This window comes from Haliotis rubra, unplaced genomic scaffold (genome assembly GCF_003918875.1).
Source record: "Haliotis rubra isolate DU_JTF1 unplaced genomic scaffold, ASM391887v1 Scf415, whole genome shotgun sequence".
Taxonomy (NCBI): Eukaryota; Metazoa; Mollusca; class Gastropoda; order Lepetellida; family Haliotidae; genus Haliotis; species Haliotis rubra.
The window spans coordinates 356,664-380,104 of record NW_025767097.1 but is presented as its reverse complement, the minus strand read 5'-3'; the positions used below and the strand labels follow the sequence as shown (position 1 = coordinate 380,104).

At 43.3% G+C, this 23,441-nt stretch overlaps 1 protein-coding gene across 1 annotated transcript in view; it reads left to right on the top strand.

Annotated features, from left to right (window-relative positions):
- Positions 1 to 23,441, top strand: part of LOC124288334 (PAX-interacting protein 1-like) — a 33,959-nt gene that overhangs the window by 9,235 nt on the left and 1,283 nt on the right. The window contains exons 6-19 of the mRNA XM_046724849.1: positions 23 to 643; positions 1,214 to 1,328; positions 10,795 to 10,886; positions 11,257 to 11,352; positions 11,643 to 11,777; positions 12,323 to 12,444; positions 13,203 to 13,387; positions 14,251 to 14,294; positions 14,823 to 14,938; positions 15,148 to 15,229; positions 15,655 to 15,823; positions 17,364 to 17,464; positions 22,872 to 23,006; positions 23,277 to 23,352. Coding sequence (XP_046580805.1) covers positions 23 to 643; positions 1,214 to 1,328; positions 10,795 to 10,886; positions 11,257 to 11,352; positions 11,643 to 11,777; positions 12,323 to 12,444; positions 13,203 to 13,387; positions 14,251 to 14,294; positions 14,823 to 14,938; positions 15,148 to 15,229; positions 15,655 to 15,823; positions 17,364 to 17,464; positions 22,872 to 23,006; positions 23,277 to 23,352 — 2,089 coding nt within the window. The remainder of the gene's footprint in view (positions 1 to 22; positions 644 to 1,213; positions 1,329 to 10,794; positions 10,887 to 11,256; positions 11,353 to 11,642; positions 11,778 to 12,322; positions 12,445 to 13,202; positions 13,388 to 14,250; positions 14,295 to 14,822; positions 14,939 to 15,147; positions 15,230 to 15,654; positions 15,824 to 17,363; positions 17,465 to 22,871; positions 23,007 to 23,276; positions 23,353 to 23,441) is intronic.

The window sequence follows — 23,441 nt, the reverse complement described above, 5'->3', positions numbered from 1 at the left end:
CAGTGCACAATTTGTGTTTCAGAAAAAGTACACCGAGGCTATGAAGAGAGCTGAGAAGATAAAGATTGTGTGTCCCGACTGGATCACGGACAGCATTCAGGAGAAGAAGAAAGTAGATGAAAGCATTTACCACCCGAGACTGATAGAATATCCCAAACCTGAGTCCCCACCCAAACCAAAGACACCTGAAACAGAAATCCTAACTCCAACCAGGAACCTGGCCATTAGTCCCGGACCAGGCCAACAACTTGCACAACAAATTGCTGCTGGGCTCAGGCTCAAATCTTCCTCTGAGGAAATGCCCCGAAATGGAAGTCGCCCAGGAACACCAAGTAGCTCAAGTGCGAAGGAAGCATTAGCTCGGATGGTGAACAGCAGATTGCAGCAGTCTAGGGTGGGAGACAGCCCTGAGGCCCGCCCAGCACCCCCTAGTCCCCTGTTTCCCCACCCACACCCATCTCTACCCCCAGGGCAGCATCCCCTCACCCCCCAGATGGCCCCAGGGCAGACCCCTCCACTCATCAACCCTCAGATGATGACATTCAACCCTCTTCAAGACCCCGGCATGGGCAACAGAACACTGAGGAACATCACCAACAACGCTGAACAGGCACAGCATGGACTCCGACCAGGGATGAACAAGGTGAGGCAGCTACACTCTGTTTCAAGACGCTCAATATCTCCTGCATGTCTACAGCACATTTTAGACTAAAAATTTATGTAACAGACTATTTATTTAAGAAATCTGGCTGGTATTTTAACTGCATCAGGTAGTTGTAAAAGTGCCAATAACATTGTGACAGTTTTTAGATTGTTTGGTACTAGCCTGTTTCGGGTGTTTTTTTTGTGAGCATATTAGGGTAGCCTAGTGGTTAAAGCATCCGCTTGCCACGCCACAGACGTGTGTTGGATTCCCGACATGGGTACAATGTATGAACCCATTTCTGGTGTCCATTGCTGCGATATTGCTGGAATGTTGCTAAAAGTGGGCGTAAAAGTAAACTAACTCACTTTTGAACAGTTTTATATAATTTATCAAGGAGACAATATTGTGAACAAATGGCAGGATCAAGTCGACTTTAAAATGCTTATTGGTACATATAATACATATCAAATATATGTAGTGAAACTCAGGAATCAGGATAATGAACATAGATTATGAGACCTTGATAGTATTTATATCACTGACATCACACCAACCAAAACGTTTCAGATTCACCAGATGTTCAACATGCCCCGCCATGTCCGTCCTCCACCTCCGTACCCCATCCCTCCCCACACGCTGCAGGTGCTGCCACAGTTCTGGGGCCACGACCCTGCGGACAACAGTGAGTTACACCTGTATGAAACATTGTATCAGATGGAGAGTGGCCCGGGGTTCAGAGTTGTGGCCCTTGACATTCCCTCTCCTTGGTTTGACAGCACAACACCCATGCTTGTGGGTTGTAGAAAAATGGGAATCTCAACACCTGCATCTCTTGCCATTCCTCCAACATGACACTGATGTATGATACACAATTGTTTAAAGGAGAATACGAGTGAATTGCAATAATTTGCTGGGTGAAAGATAAAGTCATCAGAAACATATTCCCAAATTTTCAATTAAAAATTATGTATAGTTATGTTTTAATCGCGAAAACAGTTTCTGTAAATCTCAGCTTCGGCCATTATGCATATTTCGCTGGAACCCACGTGACCTTTCCGCTCGTGACTTCAAATGTGCCTGGAGTCCACCATATTGCCAAAGACCAAGTGCTACAGTAGTACAAATTGTGTTGTTTCTGTCGTTTTTTAAATGGTACGATGGTGTATTGCATTGCCTGGGGATGCAAGGCATTATCGAACATGGGAAAGAACCACCATTTCTTACATTTTCCAAGTGAAAGGACAGATTTCGGCAGGAGAAATGCGCCGACCATTCCGAGTCGGACACATATGAAAGAGACATGCACGCATGGGGTATGGAAATCCCCAAGCTAGGCTGAAGAAGGAAAAAGTACCCACGAAATTCATTTATACTCCATCATTCCCTGTAACAACTTACTGTCAGTGGTATTTTTAACATAAATTATATCAAGTCCGATTGCCAGTCGAATTGCCCCCGCTACAAAATGACCCTGCAAATTTGGTCAGATTGCCTCAGCGGGGTAGTCAAAATGCCCCAATTTATTTAAAATGAATAAATATAGGCCATAAATGCATAGTTTTGTAAACTTTGATATTTTGTTTTTTCATATATAAGTGTATACATAGTTATGAGTTTACTAATGAAACATTTATCAGAAATACTACTTCCTAATAACTTTTATATGAAGAACATAATATCATAATAAGTTGACAAAAACTATGCATTTACGGCATATATTCAATCTTTATAAATAAATTTGAACAAATTAGAATGAATGACCAAATTTGCTGGGGCATTTTGTAGCGGGGTTAGTTCGACTGGTACACATGAGATATATATTACCAAAATCAGTAAGAGATTTCACATGAGCTTGAAAATGTTTCGCTTTAACGTTCTTTTCGGTTTGGAGCCCTAAATGATGCAGTCTACCTGAAACATTGCCGAATACAACGGCAAATCATGAAGTACTTGTTGCTTTCATTGTTTTCCATTTTGTCCAATTACGCATGTCGACATCAGGCTCGCTATTTGTCAGTGTAAAGTCGTTCTGTATTCTCATTGGCTGACAAGATGTCATTCTAAGGCTATGACCGAAAGTACCATAACTATTTCCATAACCAAACAATGGGGAAACATACGTTGTCCTGACTAGTATTTTATAATTTCACCAGTTTTCGGGGAATAACTTATCTGTGTCGCGAATATTATGTCTGCACGACCAGGCTGGGATCTTGTATCGAGACTTGATACGTTATTAATGAGAACTAGGATCCTAATTTTTTTCAACAAAATAAATCCAGTGTAATTTTTTAAGCAAATAATTTTTATTTTCTGTCGTCTGAAACATAATTATTTTGTTTTTAAATCCGAGACACCCTACAGTCACCCATTTGACACAAAATGAAATGTAATCACATTTAATTTTCTATTTTTTTTAAACTTATCCTATCTCACGATTTGTACTTCTCTCTCCTGCTTCGGCGCTGAGTTGAACGAATGAGAACTTTTCCTGTAGGCCTCTCTTGTCCATAAGCCCGTGTTCCCCAGGCTGCTCTCCATATAGGACAGGTCCCTAGTCCCCAGCTAAGAGGGCAGCACATTCCCCTGTCTACCCACGTGACTACCTCAGAGTGATCATTCTTCTTCTTGTCGCACCACTGTGTGGACGTATTGTGAGAGTTCTCAGCTGTCCTTACAAGTTAACATGAGAAATATATCATGGGTAGTTGACCCTAAGTAGAGCATAGAGACATGCTTGCTCCCATTGGCTGGCAGACAGAGCTCGTTACACTTCAACAGTTGATCACCCGACAAACCCCCGCTTTCAACGACCAGTATTAACTGCTCGTTGTCCGGAGATTCCCATGTCGGACGGTGATGATTTTATTGGCAAATCATCAGATGTCTACTCATCGTTCTGCCTCATCAAACCGCTCAGTGTTGCCAGCTGACTCACACAGCTGATCTACATCGTCAAATCGCCAAACCGATTCACCACACCAAATCGGTTCACCAGACCGAACCGTTTCGCCACGGCGTATGTGAATTAAGACATATTCGCCATAATATTAAGACTGTTTCTTATCGCCAAAACGGTTCACATCATCGATTCGATTCACAGCACAGAAACGGCTATCTTCACCAAAACGATTCACCTTGTTGAACCAATTCACCTCGGCCGGAACATTTCACCTCGCCTCACCGGTTCATCTGATCGTTCTAGATCTCTCCATCAGCTGAGATCATTTAAAAGGTTTCGGATTACCGAACCGATCCAGATCACAGTCACGATCCAGCTCACAATGCCGATCTAGATCATGGACTTATTCAGATCACATCCCTGAACCGATTTACCAGCCCGACTCGTACCGTTTCACCAGGCCGAACTGCTTCTTATCGCCGAACTAGTTCACCTGGCCATTCAAGATCAATGAATTGTCAGCATTAATCGAACTTTCAGCATTCGTCAATAATCCGTTCCTCGGGCCTTGCCTGCAATTGAGCTTATTCACGAATTGGGTGATTCACCACTCGTGTTATTTCCAACACGGCACATCTTACCAGCCTATCAGAGCCTATACAAATGTGTTTGGGATGCCTCCCAAGACACTTAACCCACATCGAACCTCGTCTTTGTTTTCATGGTCCGGGTATGCCAGTCGCCTATAAGATGCAGGAATTGTTTTGGTTGATTCGACACACATGATCGCATGGTTCGCCGACCACCTACAGCTACCTAGAGCAAGATATTGTCCCTATCTAGATGCAAGATAACTAACCTCGTTGAGGATGTGGAAAACCAGTTTTGACAAGTCCCGATCCTTCATGTTGAATGTAATCAATAGAACATCTAAATTTGTCGAACTCTGCTAGTTTTCAACACGATCCTAGTTTTCAGGGCATCTGTGAGGCGCTGAATTCCTCATTACGAAGTGGCAAGCTCTAAGCACGAAAATTTGATTTGTTTATCTGGTTTACCTTACGGCTTGTGAGGCGCTTAATGTTTTTAGTCACATAACTTATCCCACCTTGTACCCCTTTTGCGGCTGGTTGAACAGAGGTAGTAGCTATGTGCTTCACCATGCCAAATCGATTTACATGTGATGTCAGTAGCGCAGTCATCTAGACATAGCACGCTCGGCACTTGACGGTCTGACGATCCCAGCTCTCAAGAGTCCTCCGTGACCGGGGCTCATCTCATTCCAGACTTAATCTACCATCCGATAGTCACCTTTGATGAATGATTCGGTTCAACGAATCTACCCTTCAGTGTAGATATTAGTTCTACAACCACCCGATAGGGCATTACTAGATAAGCTTGCTAGCCAGGAATACTTTACCACGCTTCACTGAGTCTTATTACTACAGACTACTCGTAACAGCGTGTTTGTGTATCACTGGGTGCATTTATTGCAGATGGTTCGTCATCTTCAGCTCCTTTTGTTTTACATGATAAGCAAGTTTCGGGACAGATAACAGATGGGTCAAGTTTTTGCGCATGGTACCAGCAGTGATGTTTTGTCAAATAGCCAGCATAGCTCAGCCCGGAATTTATGGGTTGCCACTCGCCCGTTAACGAAGACCGTGTTGTCCGTTTTTTTGTCACTCATGTGTAACGTTTGCAAATCGCGGACTACTGTTTGATCAGAGTGACTATGAAGTGCCCTTGCAGACTTGTCTTGGTCCCACGAATCAGATATCAAGTCCAGCCTTTAAATGCTAGTAACAATGAACGGTGCCATTCCCAGAAAGAGTGATTGTGTCGGGATTTCGACAGCCAGTCGAGAGAGACTGCTTATCGAGGGTGACAGACAGAAACACCCATGAACGGGTGACTTTTGCTGGGGTTACTCGGTTTTCTACACTAGCTCAAGCACTGTGTTCAGATGTCACTGCAGTTATGGGTGGACTGTCACCAGGCACCGATCTACCTCTATCACTCCACCTGGCGAACCATCATTTTGTTCGGCCAACCGAAACGTTCCTGAGGTCGCCGATCGTACGAATTTCTTCAATTCGTTTACAATGTGAACATTCCTGTAGATTGACTGACAATCTACATTCAGCACTCCGTTAGAACTGACATAGTAGCTTGACTTATTCAACGTTCTTATCTCAGGAGATATCTCTTTGTCAGAGGCAAGAGTTGTTAGACCTGTCCTTTCCCTCTACCTGCGAGACGCCTACCTTCACATCCCGATACATCCAGACAATCGAAAGTATCTTCGATTTACTTTCAAGGGGCGTCATTGATACCAATGGAAAGTCCTGCTGTTGGCATATGTACGGCCCCGTGGCTTTTTGCTCAGATACCCAATCCGCTAACAAGCTACATGCATTGTCGAGGCATGACATTCGAGAACTATATCGACGACTGTGTTCAAGCCCAGCAGGATCCAGTCCTTCCTCTCCACAGGCAGTTCAACATCAAGTTGCTTGCGCAATTAGGATGGCTGCTGAATTCGGAGAAATCGGAGGTAACACCGACCCGGTGATTTCCTTTTCAACACGACAGGTCATGATGTTTGCGCCCCAGGAGAGGTGGGACAAGATTCAGTGCAACGCACCACTAGTGCTGGTCCAACCCACAACTTTTCGCCAGTGGCAGAAGTTATTAGGATGGTTGACGTCGGCACAAGCGCTGACTTTCAGGGGCCAGCTGCAGCTTCGCCCTCTTTAGATGTTTCTGTGCCCATACATCCGGGACGACAACCCCAGGAAGTTGATTCTTCTTCCCGCACAACTACATTCAGTCTTTCGTTGGTGGCTCAACAAGTGGAATGTTTGCGTTGGAGTCTCTATGGTGCCCTTCATACCGACTCAACACCTGTTCGTCGACGCATCTTTCAAGCTGGGGCGCTCACCTTCTCCATCAAGTGGCCTAGCAGAAAAAATGGTCATCAGGAGAAAGGGCCCTTCATATCAACGAATTGGAATTCAGCACTGTCATTCTCGCTGTTCGGCATTGGGCAGTTGAACTACGGTTCACTCATATACTGATTCAATCAGACATTTCGATGGTAATTTTGTACATAAACCATCGGGGGATCGACAGGATCAGCAGCTCTGCTTCAGTTGATGTTTCGAATTTATCATCTGATCGGTTCACTCAACACAGTGGCCAGAGCCCGACACATTCCCAGGATGAGGAATGTCATTGCCGATGCCCTGTCAAGTCTCAAAAGCCCGTCACTCACGGAGTGGAGACAACTGCCTCTGATATTCCAATCGAAGATCTACCTGTTATCATGACCAGAGGTAGACCTGTTCGCCACTCGGGACAACCATCAGCTTCAGCGCCGATGATCACCAGTTGCGATCGTTTCTGCTTTGTGGACAATCTGAATAAACTTCTGAATTTTATTTCTGATTTGTGTCTTCGATTCTCCTGAGACTTCGATTTCTCCTCTCAATTTAATTTGAGACTCTGGAGAGTCACTGTCGTCTGCTCTGTGGAGTAATTACATTAGTGAAGTGAGTCATTCCCGAAGTGTTACACTTCGTAGTGTTCATGCTCCTAAGTACCTATACACATCTATGTGATCTTACTATGTAAGTAGTGGAAGTCATAAGATGATGTTGTGGTACTGAACGTTAAAATTGTGAGTTTTCCGATTCAATTACCCTTTCACCCTCCTCGGGACGGTGTCTATGGTGTTTTTTTCGAAGCAGGGGCTGGCCCGATACTAGTAATTAGACTTTTATTCCGGGGGTACCTTGGAAATCGTGGTAATGCGACTGATTACACTCGCTAAGCTGCGTCCTTTCACTTTCGGGGCGGTGGGGTAGCCTAGTGGTTAAAGCGTTGGCTCGTCACGCCGAAGCCCCGGGTTCGATTCCCCACATGGGCACAATGTGTTAAGCCCATTTCTGGTGTCCTCCGCCGTGATATTGCTGGAAAATTGCTAAAAGCGGCGTAAAACTAAACTCAGTCAGTCAGTCAGTCCTTTCACTTTCGTGAAGGTAGTGACTGAACACCACATTGCTTGGTAGTCCCGGTCCCTGGGAGCAATTGTGCTTAGTAAGTCAATGGGTTCGAACTTACCATCGCACGTAGTGACCTTGGTAGTTATGGGCCTACCTTGTCGTTGCTCCATACGGATGTAAAAGTATTTGGCAATCTCGCCTGCTGACCTCTACTCCACGGAGCAATCACATCAGTGTAGTGAGTCCTTCCCGATTTCCTTATGGATTTCGTAGCGTTCAAGCTCCTAAGTACCTTAGCACACCGTTGTGACCTAACTGTGGTTAGTAGTGGAAGTCATGTGGTGTTGTTTTGGTACTGAATGTTAAATTTGTGAGTTTTCCGATTCAGTTTCCTTTTCCATTCTTAGATGATGGGGTCTTGGGGGCTGTCTCAAAACGGAGGTCGCGGGCCTGATTACTGAGTCGTAATTACGGGGTAGTCTGATAAATCGTGGCGAAGCAAGGTGACTTGCCTAGTTGCGTTTTCTTGCGTATGCGAGGGTTGCTGCTGAACACCACATTGCTCAGGAGCACCCACTCCATGGGAGCGATGATGCCTAGTAAGCCAAGGGGATGAGGAGAACCCATCACTAGTATAGGTACTATGCTAGTCGGATCCTGCGGCCGAACACCACATTGCTCAGGAGCACCCTCTCCGTGGGAGCGATGATGCCAAGTAAGCCAAGGGGTTCAGGAGAACCCATCACTAGTAGAGGTACTATGCTAGTCAGATCCGGCCTCCCTTGTTCATTGCTATCTACGGTTGTCATTAGCCTACACAGTATACTGTAAATGTACTTATTTTCGCGTAGTGCAATTTTCGCGGAATTGACAGTTTAGACTACATCACGCGGTCAATTATTCGCGCAATCAGTAATTGCCGGAACTGCCAGCCGACTCTTTGGCCGCCACTAATAGCAGTGAAAACAAACAGAGTGGCTTAACCTGTCAGGCGGCGTTTATTGCTTACTCACAGGAAATCCCTATCTGTGCGATATAACAGTACACAGTAATCCGTTTACTCCCGGAAGAGATGAAAAACACATCAGTCTTATGTTCCGAATTCTGACGATTTGTCGAATTAACTTATACTGTATATGAAGCTCTTTGTGATTTCAAACCAGCCGGGTTGTTGTGAATGAGATGATTGAGTGTTAGTGACTATTCGCTTCATGATGTACTGGTGAATAAAATCTTAATGAATAAATTACAATACTGCTGTATTATTTCTTTTCGAGTCGTTTCACGGTAATCTGTTTTGTATCAAACCATCTGTCATGTGACCAATTTCCATGGCGGCCACAACACACATTGCTGTTTTCGCTAATTCGGCAATGGGATTTGGCTCATTATTTAATTATGTTTTGGGAAATCCATTACAGCGACAGTTAAGTATGATCAGTGGTCATTTTAAGATTCCCGTTGATTTCTGTCTTCAAACGTGATGTGTTATGGTAACAACTCAGGGCGTAATGGCTAGACTGAATGAATGACAGGTTTATTCACGGTGTATAGATTTTCGCTAGCTAAAATGTTTTGTGCGAAAAGCGCGAAAATAAAACCTGCGCGAAATATAATACGTTTACAGTATACTGTCTGTGCCTTTTGACTTAGGGTAATCTGTTACCCGCCGTCCAACCGTGGGATAAGTGCAAATCGTGAGATAGGATAAGTTTAAAAATTTTAATATAAATTGCATATTTATATACTTATCCTATCTCACGAGATGGATGCCCACCCAGCCTCCCTTCTACTCAGATTACGACGGTTACGTATAACTGTCATTGGCTCCAAGAAGAGAATGATCACTCTGAGGTAGTCACGTGGGTAGACAGGGGAACGTGCTGCACGCTTAGCTGGGGACTAGGGACCTGTCCTATAAGGTGCCTCCATTTCGCTTGATTCTTCTTCTTCATCTTCAGTGGAAGACTGTCTTGCCAGTTGTAAAATCAGATCGTACTGATACGGTCTAACATCCATTTCAGAAATGACATCAGGAACATGTTTTACTGCTTCAGAATCCATGGACACTGTTAAGTTGTGAGGTAAAATCAAAGAGGCAGCCATCTGCAACAGGCACATATGACGTCATGTCACATGATACCCCCTCTGCTCATTAACTGTCGGGTGTTTCCGTAATAGGCGGAAATACAAGTACGTTTTTGTGTTTTTATTGCTATTTTACGAACTTTTTGTTCAATTTTAATCACGGAATGTGAGTTTTAGAATATCCTTTACAATATATCAAAAGTTTTGTTTTCGTTGTATTCTCCTTTAAATAACAATGGGTTATTGACACCTTGTGCGAGTCTTTTTCATACATTTATCATTACAAATGTAGACACTTTAACACATGCTGATATGATGTCATGAAAGAAAGTTTATTATTTTTCGTTATCCTGACTCATGCTAAATGCTTGTCTCCTTCTTGCAAATGATAATGGAACACTTGAAATCCCTTGATGTTCCCTTCTAAAAAGTGGACCTAACATCATCACTCACCCGCGAGTTTTCTCCCTTGCCTCCTTTGGCGCCCTTTTGGTCACATGACAAAGTCCATGCACACGTCTAGGACAGGCTAGCATGAGTGATAGACCCTATACTTGTATAGGACATACTCGTACATGAAGAAGGGTCGCATCTCCACTTGATGCGCGCATCAAGAGATGGAGTTGCAATAGATAACTAATAGAATATTAGTATATCTAAAAGAAGAAATCTGACAAGTTGTGGTCCCCCCCCAGACTCATCAGACGAAGTTGAAAGAACAGAATCATCAAACCATATAGTAGAATACAATCCTAAAAGCTGTATACAGCAATAATTTTGATGTAAAGGTCCAAAAGAGAAAAGGATATGTGCCGTATAGGGACCCAGGTGCTCTCACAACCGTCCCCAAGGGCGAAGAAGGAGAGAGTGACAAAACATGGCTGGTCATGTGACCATTTGGGCGCCAAAGGAGGCAAGGGAGATAACTCGTGGGTGAGTGATGATTTTACGTCCGCCTTTTAGAAGGGAACTTCAAGGGATTTCAAGTGTTCCACTATCATTAGCAAGAAGAAGGAGACAAGCATTTAGCATGAGTCAGGATAAGTATGAAATATCAATTTTAGTCAGAAAATCACATGAACATTTTTGGAAAATACCTTGGTTCAATTTTTTGTTTTTCTGTGCACATGTCAAAATTGATGATATTGCAGTTCCCCCGGACATGTGCCTGCTGGGGTGCGTGTTCTACGTCACCGACTACCAGGCTATCCTGGGACAGGAGGAAATAAACACGTGGAAGCAGGTAGGATGATCACGACTATCAGAAGGCCAGTGTAAAGTCATGGCGAATTTGGTGTTGAGAAAATCTGGGGATAAGGGATGAAATGCAAGCTTCAGAGACTGACCACATCAAAAGAAATATTCATATTCTTTATTCATGTGAAGAGTCTGAATAGATTTAGATACGTAATCCTGTTTTTCTACCCTACCAATCCAAACAGTTACTTACTGTCAGTACAGGATGCTGCTGCTCACTCTGTGGTTAAAGGCGATGCAGTGATCCCATGATGTAATGCACGACTCACTGTACACATCGATCATCATTATTCTTGTTCTGTTATCTCTATATGGTCTCATGTCTGGAGATTCATTAAGGTGCGTATGTTTGTCAGGTGATCGAGCAGTATGGCGGCCAGGTGGACTCGTCCTACTCCAGTCGTATCACCCACCTTCTCTGCGCCACACAGTTCAGTGATGTCTTTCAGCTGGTAAACACTTCCTCATAGTTCATTGATCAGTTTGACATCAGCAACAACAGAAACAGTTCATCTCCACAAATGTGGATTACTAGTCTTTAAGAACTACCATTGTTGGCTTTTTACTTTTCCTCAGCACTATTTACTACTAGCAACTAGCAACTTACAGTATATTTCAAAGGCTGATCTTCCAGACATTATTCTGTCATTTTGTGTGAGAAGATATTTTCTGATGGAGACACTATATGAAATGTGAAGGAATGAGTATTAAAATAATGTTGGATTATCTCCCCTGCTCAAAGGCTCTGAAGGACCAGAAACGTGTGGTGACGGCGTTCTGGCTGAACGACTGTCTCCTGCAGAAGAAGCTCCTCCCTCCGTGGCAGGGCCTCCATCTCCCCCAGGTGTACCGTGACCAGAAGCCCTGCAGCAACCAGGTACGGGCAGTAGCCATCTATCCCCTGAATATTGCTGAGTGCGATGTTTAACAACAAACAAAATAACAAACTGCAGTCAAGCAAGTCCCGTTTAGTAGACTGGTGTATTGCTGCGTGATACACTTTGCTGCAGTACTCATGTCATGATGTAAAGGGGGCGGTGGGGTAGCCTTGTGGTTAAAGCGTTCGCTCATCACGCCGAAGACCCGGGTTCAATTCCCCACATGGGTACAATGTGTGAAGCCCATTTCTGGTGTCCCCCGCCGTGATATTGCTGGAATATTGCTAAAAGCGTTGTAAAACCATAAACTCATTCACTCACTCATGATGTAAAGTTGTGATGCTGTGTGCACTACGCATGCATTGTCATGCATAGAGACAGATCCTGAATGTATGCAATATGCATGCATTGTCATGCATAGAGACATATCCTGAATGTTGAGGAGACCAACCCAAATAAATGTATTAGACTTCATTCACTGAATGATTCAGCTTCTGCCTCATGTTCCATGATGCGAGTGTTAATGATTTTCCACCTCTCATAGATCATCTGCATGACGAACTACGATGGCGAGGAACGGCAGAGGATAAAGCAGATGATCAACGCAATTGGTGCCAAATATACAGGCTACATGACACACTCCAACTCTGTCCTCATATGTAAAAAGTAAGTTGTGTGTGTAAATCTGTAGATATCAGCATGTTAATAACATCAACCGCTGAGTACATAGAGACAGTGGACAATACAGGGAAAATCTCATTATTTGGATCCCAGCCCCCACCCCAACCCCACCCCATCTTCTGAACAATACAGGGCAACCCAAACCCAAACTCCTTGACAATTACTGGTGGGATTGTCGTTATTGTTCAAAGGTAATTTCTGTTGTTGTACCTATGATTTGTGGGTGGCAATCCAGGAGGTTGTTATTGAGGACATTTCTACTAGAGGTGTGGCGATACAGAAATTTCACGATACGATGCATATCACGATATGCTTTCTTTAGTTATTTTCCTTAAAAAATCGTATTTTAATAGCAAGAAATTTTGACATAACCATCAATATCTAGTGAAAATTAACAATTTTAAGGTCAATGATACATATCACGATACGAAAAGACATATCGATATATTTATCGTCAGATAAAGTATCACGATTATCGATACTACGATATATCGTCACAGCTCTAATTTCTACAGAAGTAAAATATGGGGTTACCAGGGTTTCAGTCTTTATTTGTGTGCAACTGTTCACAATACCAAGAGAAGTGGTTTTAATTCTTAATTTTCCATCACTGCAAATACAATGTAAATCTTGTTGAAATACTCTGTGAGGGGCACTTTGTTTGGAATGTCAGTTGAAACACTGACGATGTTGTAGAATCCAACAATAATGTTTGTGTAAGAAACACATCCGTCTGTTTCCAGACCCGAAGGTTTGAAGTATGACAAGGCCAAAGACTGGAGAATACCTGTTGTGAATGTGCACTGGTTGACGGACCTGGTGATCGGGAATCTCGATGCTCTGCGTCTGCCGGTACACGTCAAGTACCTCCAGCTGGGTCAGCCTAACGAGTTCAGCATGGACATTGTCAAAGTCCAGGGCTTCATGGGTGAGCTGTAGGATTTACTTCTGTGTTGTGGTTCTGTTAATTAAATTGATCCAGCTATTTGGACAGTCATTACAGCCTGCTAAGAAAGGAACTTTTGGGGGCCTTAAATCTATGATTGGCTACCTTATTTGGTCTGAAGCTTGCCTCTTTGGCTGTCTAAAATTAAACAACTGACGACAGTATCTATTGCATACCTCAAACTAATGTGAACCAATCAGCTATGCCAAGTTGTGTCCCTTGGATGTGCCAGAACCTGTGATGGTGGGCGTGGATACTGGTTTGGTCTGATGAAGTTTCTAGTTTTATCAGCACAACTCTGTAATATTTTGTTTGTCCCCCGCCACAACGCTGAACGTGGGACTATGTATTCAGCACTGTTCATACGTTCATCCGTCCGTACGTACATCCTGATTCTTGTTAGCGTGATATCTCATGAACTGGTGTACCCAATGTCTTCAAATTGGTGACAGCCTACATTGGGGGATTACACAGACATCAGTTGATTTGGGTGACCGTGACCTTATTTTCCAGGTCACCATCAAACTTTGACCACTTTTCAAACTCTTGTTAACACAATATCTCATGCACTGTTGTACCCAATATCTTCAGATTTGGTGACAAAAAACCCTAGTAAATATGTTATATTTCATTCTTCTTAGCAACGGGGGGACATTGCCATGTTAGTGGCAAACACTTTCTGATTTAAAGACTGAATATTGTTGTAGTTACAAATGATGATTTGTGAGAATTTACATAACTGTTACACATGTTGTGTTGCAGTATATTATATTTGTCATCTAACATTTAACTGGATTATCATTTATAAGGTTTGTTTGACAGAAAAGATTCTGTTATTGATGCAGGTGGCTGGAAGACTCACCTGAAAGTCAGTAAAGAAGCTTGGAAGGTGAGCAAGATGTTTGCTATGATGGCTGTCATAGGGTGATCGGGATTGGTTGGTCTGGCTCTCTTACTTGGTTCTTGCTTGTCATCATATCCCACTTGTATAGATCAATGGTCTTGAGGTCTGTAACTGACTTGTATGGCCCAGACATGATTATTTACAGACCACCATGATATAGCTGGGAAAAGGTTCAATGCGACGATAAACAACAAAGATATCAAGTGAGAATCTGAGTGTCGTGGGTTCAAACCCAAGATTTGCCCAGTTTCTACCTTTCTCAGAGCCATGGTAGTGTTCATGGGTTTCAGACTTTCAGTAGTAACTGAGTTTCTATTCGTGATCCAGCTCACTTGATGTGGCCAATGATGATTTGTTACAAAGGTCATCATGACCTGCAAGATACTGATATTGTCCTCATTCTAACTTCCAACTTACATTCATTCATAAAAGTTATGAGCAGTTTGCTTCATTTATGAGTATATTTAGATTTGAAGTATTATTTTTATTTTATTTTTCATGTTTGGCAAATAGAAATTTATTCCTGCTGCCAAGTTACGACCTCAGCCGGCCCCTGGACAAGAGAACCCCGGAGTCAAACATAAACTGTCTGAGTCAGAGAAGGACGAACCTCTCGCTAAGAAACCAAGGTAAGTGGTTTTCAAATAGCCCTGCACCCAGTCTAAACAGAGAAATTATTCATTCACCATCAGTCTATAATATTCAAGCATGTTACAAACATTTTTGTGGAGCTAGTGATGCGTTTGTCCTTGACACCATTTCTGAATTGCATTAAGATTCAGTTCTGTAAGATTGGCAAGTATATTTGATTGCATTATTGGTGACCATCTTGTTTCAGGCTAGAGAGTAATGGCAACTCCACACAGCCCAGGGTCATGTTCACAGGTTATCCTAAAGGCATTGTGAAGAGACTACAGCAGGTAAACAGATGACTAGTGCTACTGACCTCACAAACAATAACTGGTTCATAAGGGTCAACATGACTGTATACCTGTGAAACATGATGAGAAACAGTACCTTGATTGATTTGCAATCCATTGGCTTCATATTATATGTGATTAGATCTTTGTCATTTTTGTTGAACTGAGTTAATAATGATTTGTAACTTGTGATTGGGTGATTGTCTTGTTCATATATCAACCACTGGTTTGTCTGGTGTCATTACCTAAAGGGTGATATAGTGATGGGCTATTGATGATTGAGGCATTGAACAACATTTACTCTCTAGTATGACTGCAGCTTGTCTCGAGTTGGGTATCCATGTTAAGCTGTGGCATGTCTTAGTTGGGTAGCGTTATGAAACCTGAACATTTGATATGATATCTGAATGCCTGTGTGTTTTTAGATTGTGAATGACTTAGGCGGAGTGTTGGTGGACAACCCTCGGGACTGTAGCCACCTGGTGTCGCAGATCTTCTCACGGACCATGAAGTTCTTCGTGGCCATCAATGTCTGTAAGTTCATCCTGACCAAGGAGTGGCTGGAGGAGAGTCTCATCCAGAGCAAGTTTCTCGGTGAGTGGCATCTTGAAGTACCCAGGTCTGCTTCTGAATGGGCACAACTCAATGGGAACTTAATAAACAGGTCTTGGCCATGCCACATCATTCATCTTTATGTGTATTACATCCCACCTGCTTTCACACAGAAATGCATCACTGTAGAAAACATTTCACTCTTGAGTTGTAAAATTTAGAAATATTTAGTTCGAATTAACTCAGTTTGTACTCATTCTTGTTGTGATCAGTTTAAGTTTATACTCACTCTTGTTGTGATCAGTTTAAGTTTATACTCATTCTTGTTGTGATCAGTTTAAGTTTATACTCATTCTTGTTGTGATCAGTTTAAGTTTATACTCACTCTTGTTGTGATCAGTTTAAGTTTATACTCATTCTTGTTGTGATCAGTTTAAGTTTATACTCACTCTTGTTGTGATCAGTTTAAGTTTATACTCATTCTTTTGTGATCAGTTGTTTATACTCATTCTTGTTGTGATCAGTTGAAGTTTATACTCATTCTTGTTGTGATCAGTTTAAGTTTATACTACTCATTCTTGTGATCAGTTTAAGTTTATACCCATTCATTTAAGTTTATACTTTTGTGATCAGTTTTATACTCATTCTTGTTGTGAAGTTTAAGTTTATACTCATTCTTGTTGTGATCAGTTTAAGTTTATACTCATTCTTGTTGTGATCAGTTATAGTTTATACTCACTCTTGTTGTGATCAGTTTAAGTTTATACTCACTCTTGTTGTGATCAGTTTAAGTTTATACTCATTCTTGTTGTGATCAGTTTAAGTTTATACTCATTCTTGTTGTGATCAGTTTAAGTTTTATACTCATTCTTGTTGTGATCAGTTATAATAAGTTCATTCACTTTTGTATCAGTTTAAGTTTATACTCATTCTTGTTGTGATCAGTTTAAGTTTATACTCATTCTTGTTGTGATCAGTTATAGTTTATTTATACTCACTCTTGTTGTGATCAGTTTAGTTTTATACTCATTCTTGTTGTGATCAGTTTAAGTTTATACTCATTCTTGTTGTGATCAGTTATAGTTTATACTCATTCTCTTGTTGTGATTATAGTTTATACTCATTCTTTAAGTTATCATCTTGTTGTGATCAGTTTAAGTTTATACTCATTCTTGTTGTGATCAGTTTAAGTTTATACTCATTCTCACTTTGTTGTGATCAGTTTAGTTTATACTCATTCTTGATCAGTTGTGATCAGTTCCCATTCTTGTTGTTTGTGTGTTTATACTCAGTTCTTGTGATCAGTTATAAGTTTATACTCATTCTTGTTATGATCAAGTTTATACTCCTTGTGATCAGTTATAGTTTATACTCATTCTTGTTGTGATCAGTTTATGTTTATACTCATTCTTGTTGTGATCAGTTTAAGTTTATACTCACTCTTGTTGTGATCAGTTTAAGTTTATACTCATTCTTGTGATCAGTTTAAGAGTTTATAGTCATTCTTGTTGTGATCAGTTTAAGGTATCAGGGTCTCTAATGAACCTGACACAGTATGATAAGTGATTTCTGTTTGTCTTAGATGAGTCTAAGTATCATCTGAATGACTTGAAGGGAGAGACAGAGATTGGCTGCAAACTGTCCGAGTCATTACAGAGGGCCAAGTCAAAACCATTGTTTCAGGTGAGTGATACCATCTTGAAATGTCATTCCCCAAGCCACTTCACGCTCTGTTATCCTTCGTCGATACTGTACGCTGGTGGATATTTCAGGTGAAAATACATTCCTCATTGCTCGTGCTTTCAGCCTCACGTGGAAGTGTTTCTCATCATGTATTCAAGAGATGAGGTGAAATTGGATTTAACGTCGTGCTTGAGAATATTTCGCTCAAATGACGACGTGCATGTGTGTGTATGTGGATGTGCGGCTGCTTGTACTAGCCCAGACTGAAGCTGGTTTTGTAGTGCTAGCTCACTGAGATGCCATGCCGCAGTGAAGCATGAATACCCCACTCAGACACATTATACTGACTCCGACCTGACCAGTCCTTGTTGTACCCATTAATGCCAAGCGCCAGGCAGGGACCAACAAGTACCATATTTTAACGTCTTTTGGTTTGACGCGGTGGGGGATCGAACCCGCGACCTTCCGCTCTCCGGGCGGAGGATTTAACCACTACACCACAGAGGCGGTCCATGTATTCAAGAGATGCTGCTTGTTATTCAGTTTAATTAGATCAGTTATTAGTTTTCACTATTGCTGAACATATATCTGGGGACATCACAACCTTTTAAACCAATCACAGTTGATTTAGATCAGAAATGTGTTTCCTAATCATGCAACCCTAGAAATGTAAGCTGAGACTTCTGCATGAGTTATCCTTCAGAATCATCTGTCTACCGATCATTTCAAGAGAATCAGCCCATGAGAATTACTGCCAAACAATTTTGGCCATCTAGGACATTCCAGGCAGTTTTGTTTAGGTTTTAGATATTATTCAAAGAATAGTATGGAATGGAAGGAGCCATATAACTCATGACAACTGCTTCCTGATTGGCTAAGAGTAAGACCCGTGAAGATCCAAGTTAGAATTGATCTTCAGTAACTCAAGTTTGTTGTAAGAGGCGACTAACTGGATTGGGTGGTCAGGCTCGCTGACTTGGTTGACACATGTCATCGTATCCCAGTTGCGTAGATCGATGCTCATGCTGTTGATCGCTGGAATGTCTGGTCCAACCTCAATTAATTACAAACCGCTGCCATATAGCTGGAATATTGCTGAGTGCGGCTAAACTCACTCACTCACTCTGATTGGCTAAAGTTGATTTCTTTATACTTATCCTATCTAACGCTATGCACCTCTCTTCTTCTATGACCATGTGTGGAAACGTGCTGTAGGCTAAGTTGAATCAAAACTTCCCGGCCTCTGACCACCTGACCTATGCCCCCACTCCGATAGCAGTACCTGTCAAACATCTCAATAAGCGTGCAGATCGCTCAGATGATCACGTGACGTTCTGTGCCTGTCATTCCCTTTCTTGTCGCATTTCTGGTGTCCCCCGCCGTGATATTGCTGGAATATTTGTACTGTCAGAGTGCCGCTTGCTTTCAATGTGCCGCTTGCTCCTGGTTCGGCACTTACTGTTGGAGCGCCACTTGCCTCCTATGCGCCGCTTGCTCCTGGTTCGGCGCTTACTGCCGGAGCACCGTTTACTTCCAATGCGTCGCTGGGTCCTGGTTCAGAGCTTCCTGTCAGAGTGTCGCTTGCTTCCAGTCTTCCAGTGTGCCGCTTTCTCTTAGTTCAACTTTGCCTCCTACTTCGGGGACTACGTCTATCACCTCGGCCAGGCCTAATTTACCCGGTCCCTTGGGATCCGTCGTCTGAGGGTTCTGCATCTCGACCTCTTGATTTTGATGCCATCGTTCATGCTGTGGCCTCGGCTTTGTCAGCAAGTCCCAGCTCCATCCTTGACTGTTCAGCCAGCTGGCCCTCCGACCGTTCCACTTCATTCCGTGAATGAAGTCCTCTATCGGTTACGCCCTCTCCTACCCTCCAGATGCCACTTAGGCTTCAGATGTCAGCATTGATGCAGTCGACACACCTCAGTTACTGGTCTGGATTGCTGATAACTTTCGACTACCTCGTAGCAGTTCTTGTTGACTAGCTTTGATATGAAACCGGGTGATTTCGGCTCTATCACCTTTCCACCTCGTCCCTGCATTACTCAACTTGCGGCTTCTCTTGATGAGGCATTTGACAACTTAAGGAAGGTTAAGGATGGGTTTGCGGCACTCTGTTTAACTTGACAGGTTCCCATGTTCATGGGTTTTCTACGTTGATTGTCTTGCCTTCTGTGGATGATGACATCGCGCTTTTGGGATCTAAACAGAGAGATTATTCCCCCTTTCTGGTTGAGGACCGTGAATTATCGAACCTGGATGGTGCCATTCGGAGGATCTTAGCTCCCTTCCCCTCGACCAACCCAGATCTTCGTTCGGGACCTCCTACTTCTTTTCGAGGAAGAGGTTCAACCAGAGGGCGTTCCAACCGTCAGCGCCGGTCGTTCACTGCTTCTCAACCATCTTCCAGTTCCGATCAGTCCTCCACTTAGAGGACCCAGTAGCAGTGACTTGCAGACATCAGAGCACGATTGGGTCCTTCTGCCTCCAGTCGTACCTATCAAGGCTTCCCCAGTAGGCGGAAGACTTGGGATTTATGCCCTCAATTGGACCATCTTGGACGACCCTTACATTCTCTCCACTCTGTCCAAGGGGTTTCAACTTCCGGTCATCGGCAACCCTCATCTCACATTATTTCCGGAGCACAGGACGTATCCCGCTCGTCAAACGACTGCGCTGCGATCCACCATAGCTACGCTTCTTCAGAAACTTGCGATCAAATCTCTGGGCTCGACTCCAATCTTTCTGGTTCTGAAGAAGGATTCCGACAAATTGAGACTCATCTTTAACATGAAGGTCTTCAACAAGATGTTCCTCCAACCACCGCCTGATTTCCGTATGGTGTCGGTTGCTCTACTCAAGACGATCATCAAACCAGGGGATTACATGGTCAGCCTAGACCTTCAGGATGCGTACCTTCACATCCCGATCTTCCCAGACCATCGCAAGTTTCTTCGTTTCGTCTTCGAGGGCACCCACTATCAGTGGCAGGTGCTCCCGTTTGGAATTTCTTTGGCTCCGTGGCTATTTACAGGGGTGACAAAGCCCATCACCAGCTTCCTCCGTCGCAAGGGGATACTGTTCGAAACTTACATCGACGACTGTATCCAGGCTCAGACCGATCGTGCACTCCTCCTACCTCACATGGGGTTAACGATGCAGCTGCTTCACCAGTTCGGCTGGCTTGTCAACATGGAGAAATCAGAGCTAGTCCCTTCAAGCCGCCTGCAGTTTATCGGGGGCGGTGTTTGACACAGAGCTCAACAGGCTGTGCCGAGGGACCGTTTCTACAAGATCCGGCGATTAGTTCCCCTTGTGTTGTCTCAACCCAGGAAACTTGCTGACCAATCCCGGAAGTTCCGACCACCAGTTTGGGATCTTTACATTGTGCTTAATCATCTTACGTCAGCGGATTATGAACCTTTTGGAGGGAAAAGACTTTGAGCAGGTCACTTCTTTCTCTTGGCTTTGGCCACTGCTGCCTGCATTTCCGAATTACACGCCCTCGACGCCTCCTGGGTGTGTTTTGAGAGGTCAAGACATGCTAAAGTCTTTCTTGATTTGCGGTGGGACTTCGTCGCCAAGAACCAACATGTTCGTGATTCCACCGCTGTCCACTATCTTGGGTCCTGATGACACGGAAGATCTTTCCCTGTGCCCAGTTCGGGCATTGCGGATCTACCTGGCTGCTTCTAAGGACCGACGCAGGTTGCGCAAGAGACTCTTTATCCCGTTGTCCGCTGCCTCCACCTCGGAAGTCTCGCACACCACTCTGGCGTTTTGGTTGAGATCCACTATCCTGCGTGCCTATGCCTATGCCGACCTTCCTCCAACTTCGACAGCGAATCCTCATGAAACTCGGGCTCTTGCTTCCACCATGGCGCTTCATAGGAACTGTTCCCTACAGGCAATCATGGATGGATGTTTTTGTAAGTTGGATACCGTTTTCACCTCACACTATCTTCGGGATCTGTCGGTCACAGATGTGGAGGGCCTGCACCAGTTTTTGGTCCTCTGGTCCTAGCTCAGCAGCTGTCATCGACCCATGCTCGCAGATGAAAAGCAGTCCTTCCGCGTGTCGGTTTTGCTTTCTGTACATTAATAAAAGATATCGATGTCATCTTTATCTTTGTACCTTTTTTATCTTGGGCTTAGAACACCTCACCTAGGGAACTAGGGCGTGTCTGCACTGTCATAGAGATGACTCAATAGACTAAGAGGCCAGTCTTGTGCTACATGCAGAGGTGGTCGACACTCCGCTTACTGACCTCGACTCTCTGAGGAATTACGTCAGTGAAGTGTTGATTTTCGATTACCTGCGTGGTTTTCGAATCGTTCCGCTCCTAAGTCCTTTCTTCCTTTGGTAAGTTAGGGGGATTGGTACTGAACGTTAAACCAGTTGAGTAACCAGGCTATTCCCTCTTTCACCGCCTTCCAGCGTGTGTCTGTGGGGGGTAGTTTCGAAGCAGGGACTGTCCAGATTAAGGTCTTCGACTTTAATTCACTTTGGTCACTTATATAAATTGCGGGGAGGCAGGGTCTACTTGCCAGACTGCGTCCTTTTGCTTGTCAAGTTGCGGCTGAAAACCACATTAATTCGGGACCGCCCACTGCCTTGAGTTTTTGTGCTGTGTAAGCTAAGGGGTTATCTGAAGCAACCCATCACAAGTTCAGAGTTAGCATATCGGGAGTTGGTGCTTTCTCCTGGCCTCCTTGTGTTATGTGACCTCACGGTTGTAGAGTTGACACAGGGTAATCTGCGGCCCACCAGCCAACCGTGGGATAATGCATACCGTGAGATAGGATAAGTTTAAAAATTTGGAAATTTTACTATAAATTGTATATTTATATACTTATCCTATTTCTCGCAATGGATACCCACCCGACCTGCCCCACATCACAGATTACTGGACGCTCCAAGACGAGAATGACAGGCACAGAACGTCACGTGATCATCTGAGCGATCTGCATGCTTATTGAGATGATTGACAGGTACTGCTATGGGAGTGGGGGCAGAGGTCAGGTAGTCAGAGGCCAGGAAGTTTTGATTCAACTTAGCCTACAGCACGTTTCCACACATGGTTGTAGAAGAAGAGAGGTGCATACCATGAGATAGGATAAGTATATAAATATACAATTTATAGTAAAATTTCCAATTCTGTTAGTCATTTCATTAGCCATTTAACCTCAGATGTTTGTGTAGTTGTAGCATGAACTAGATTTAATTTGAATGAGATTGCCTTATCTTATTGCACTGTTGTTTTTATATCTTTAAGTGTTACTGTGGTAACATCTCTCATACTGACTTGAGATTGCAGTAAGATGGCAGCTGTTTGTTTTCGCCAGTTTGTGAAGCTTATTTGTGCTTCAGTATTTCGGAATCTTCAGTTACTACTTACTACTTCCACAGGGTCTAACATTTCACATCACGCCTGGAGTGGCGCCCCCTGTCTGTGATGTCCGGAACATCGTGGAAAGTGCTGGGGGTACAACAGTCAAACGACGTCCATCAGCTAAAACCATAGCAGCTCAAATGGACGACAAGGTTGGACTGTATTCTGTCAGGAGTATAACAAACATAAACATTATGCCAGTCCTCCAACCCAAAGATAGTAATCTTCACTGGCTGGTAGCATTTGAGATTTAAATTCTGGATCAGTTCTATAGGTTTCTATGTTGATATAAATTCAACCTGCAGATAACTGTCATCTAAATGGCATAGCAACCAGCAATATAATAGAATGAAGGATATATTACTGTGATAATTACTGAAGTGCCTCATGGTGTATTAAAAAACACTTTCATTGTTTTTCAGGGGAGACCAAAGTTTATTGTAATTACGTGTGTCAATGATATTCATTTATGTCGGGACTTGCTGGCCAAGAAAATTCGTAAGTTATTTATTCAAATCTGTAGTCAATGTCTTAGACCACAGCCAAAGACTCAGATCCAGTGTAATTGAAGTCACATGCAATACACA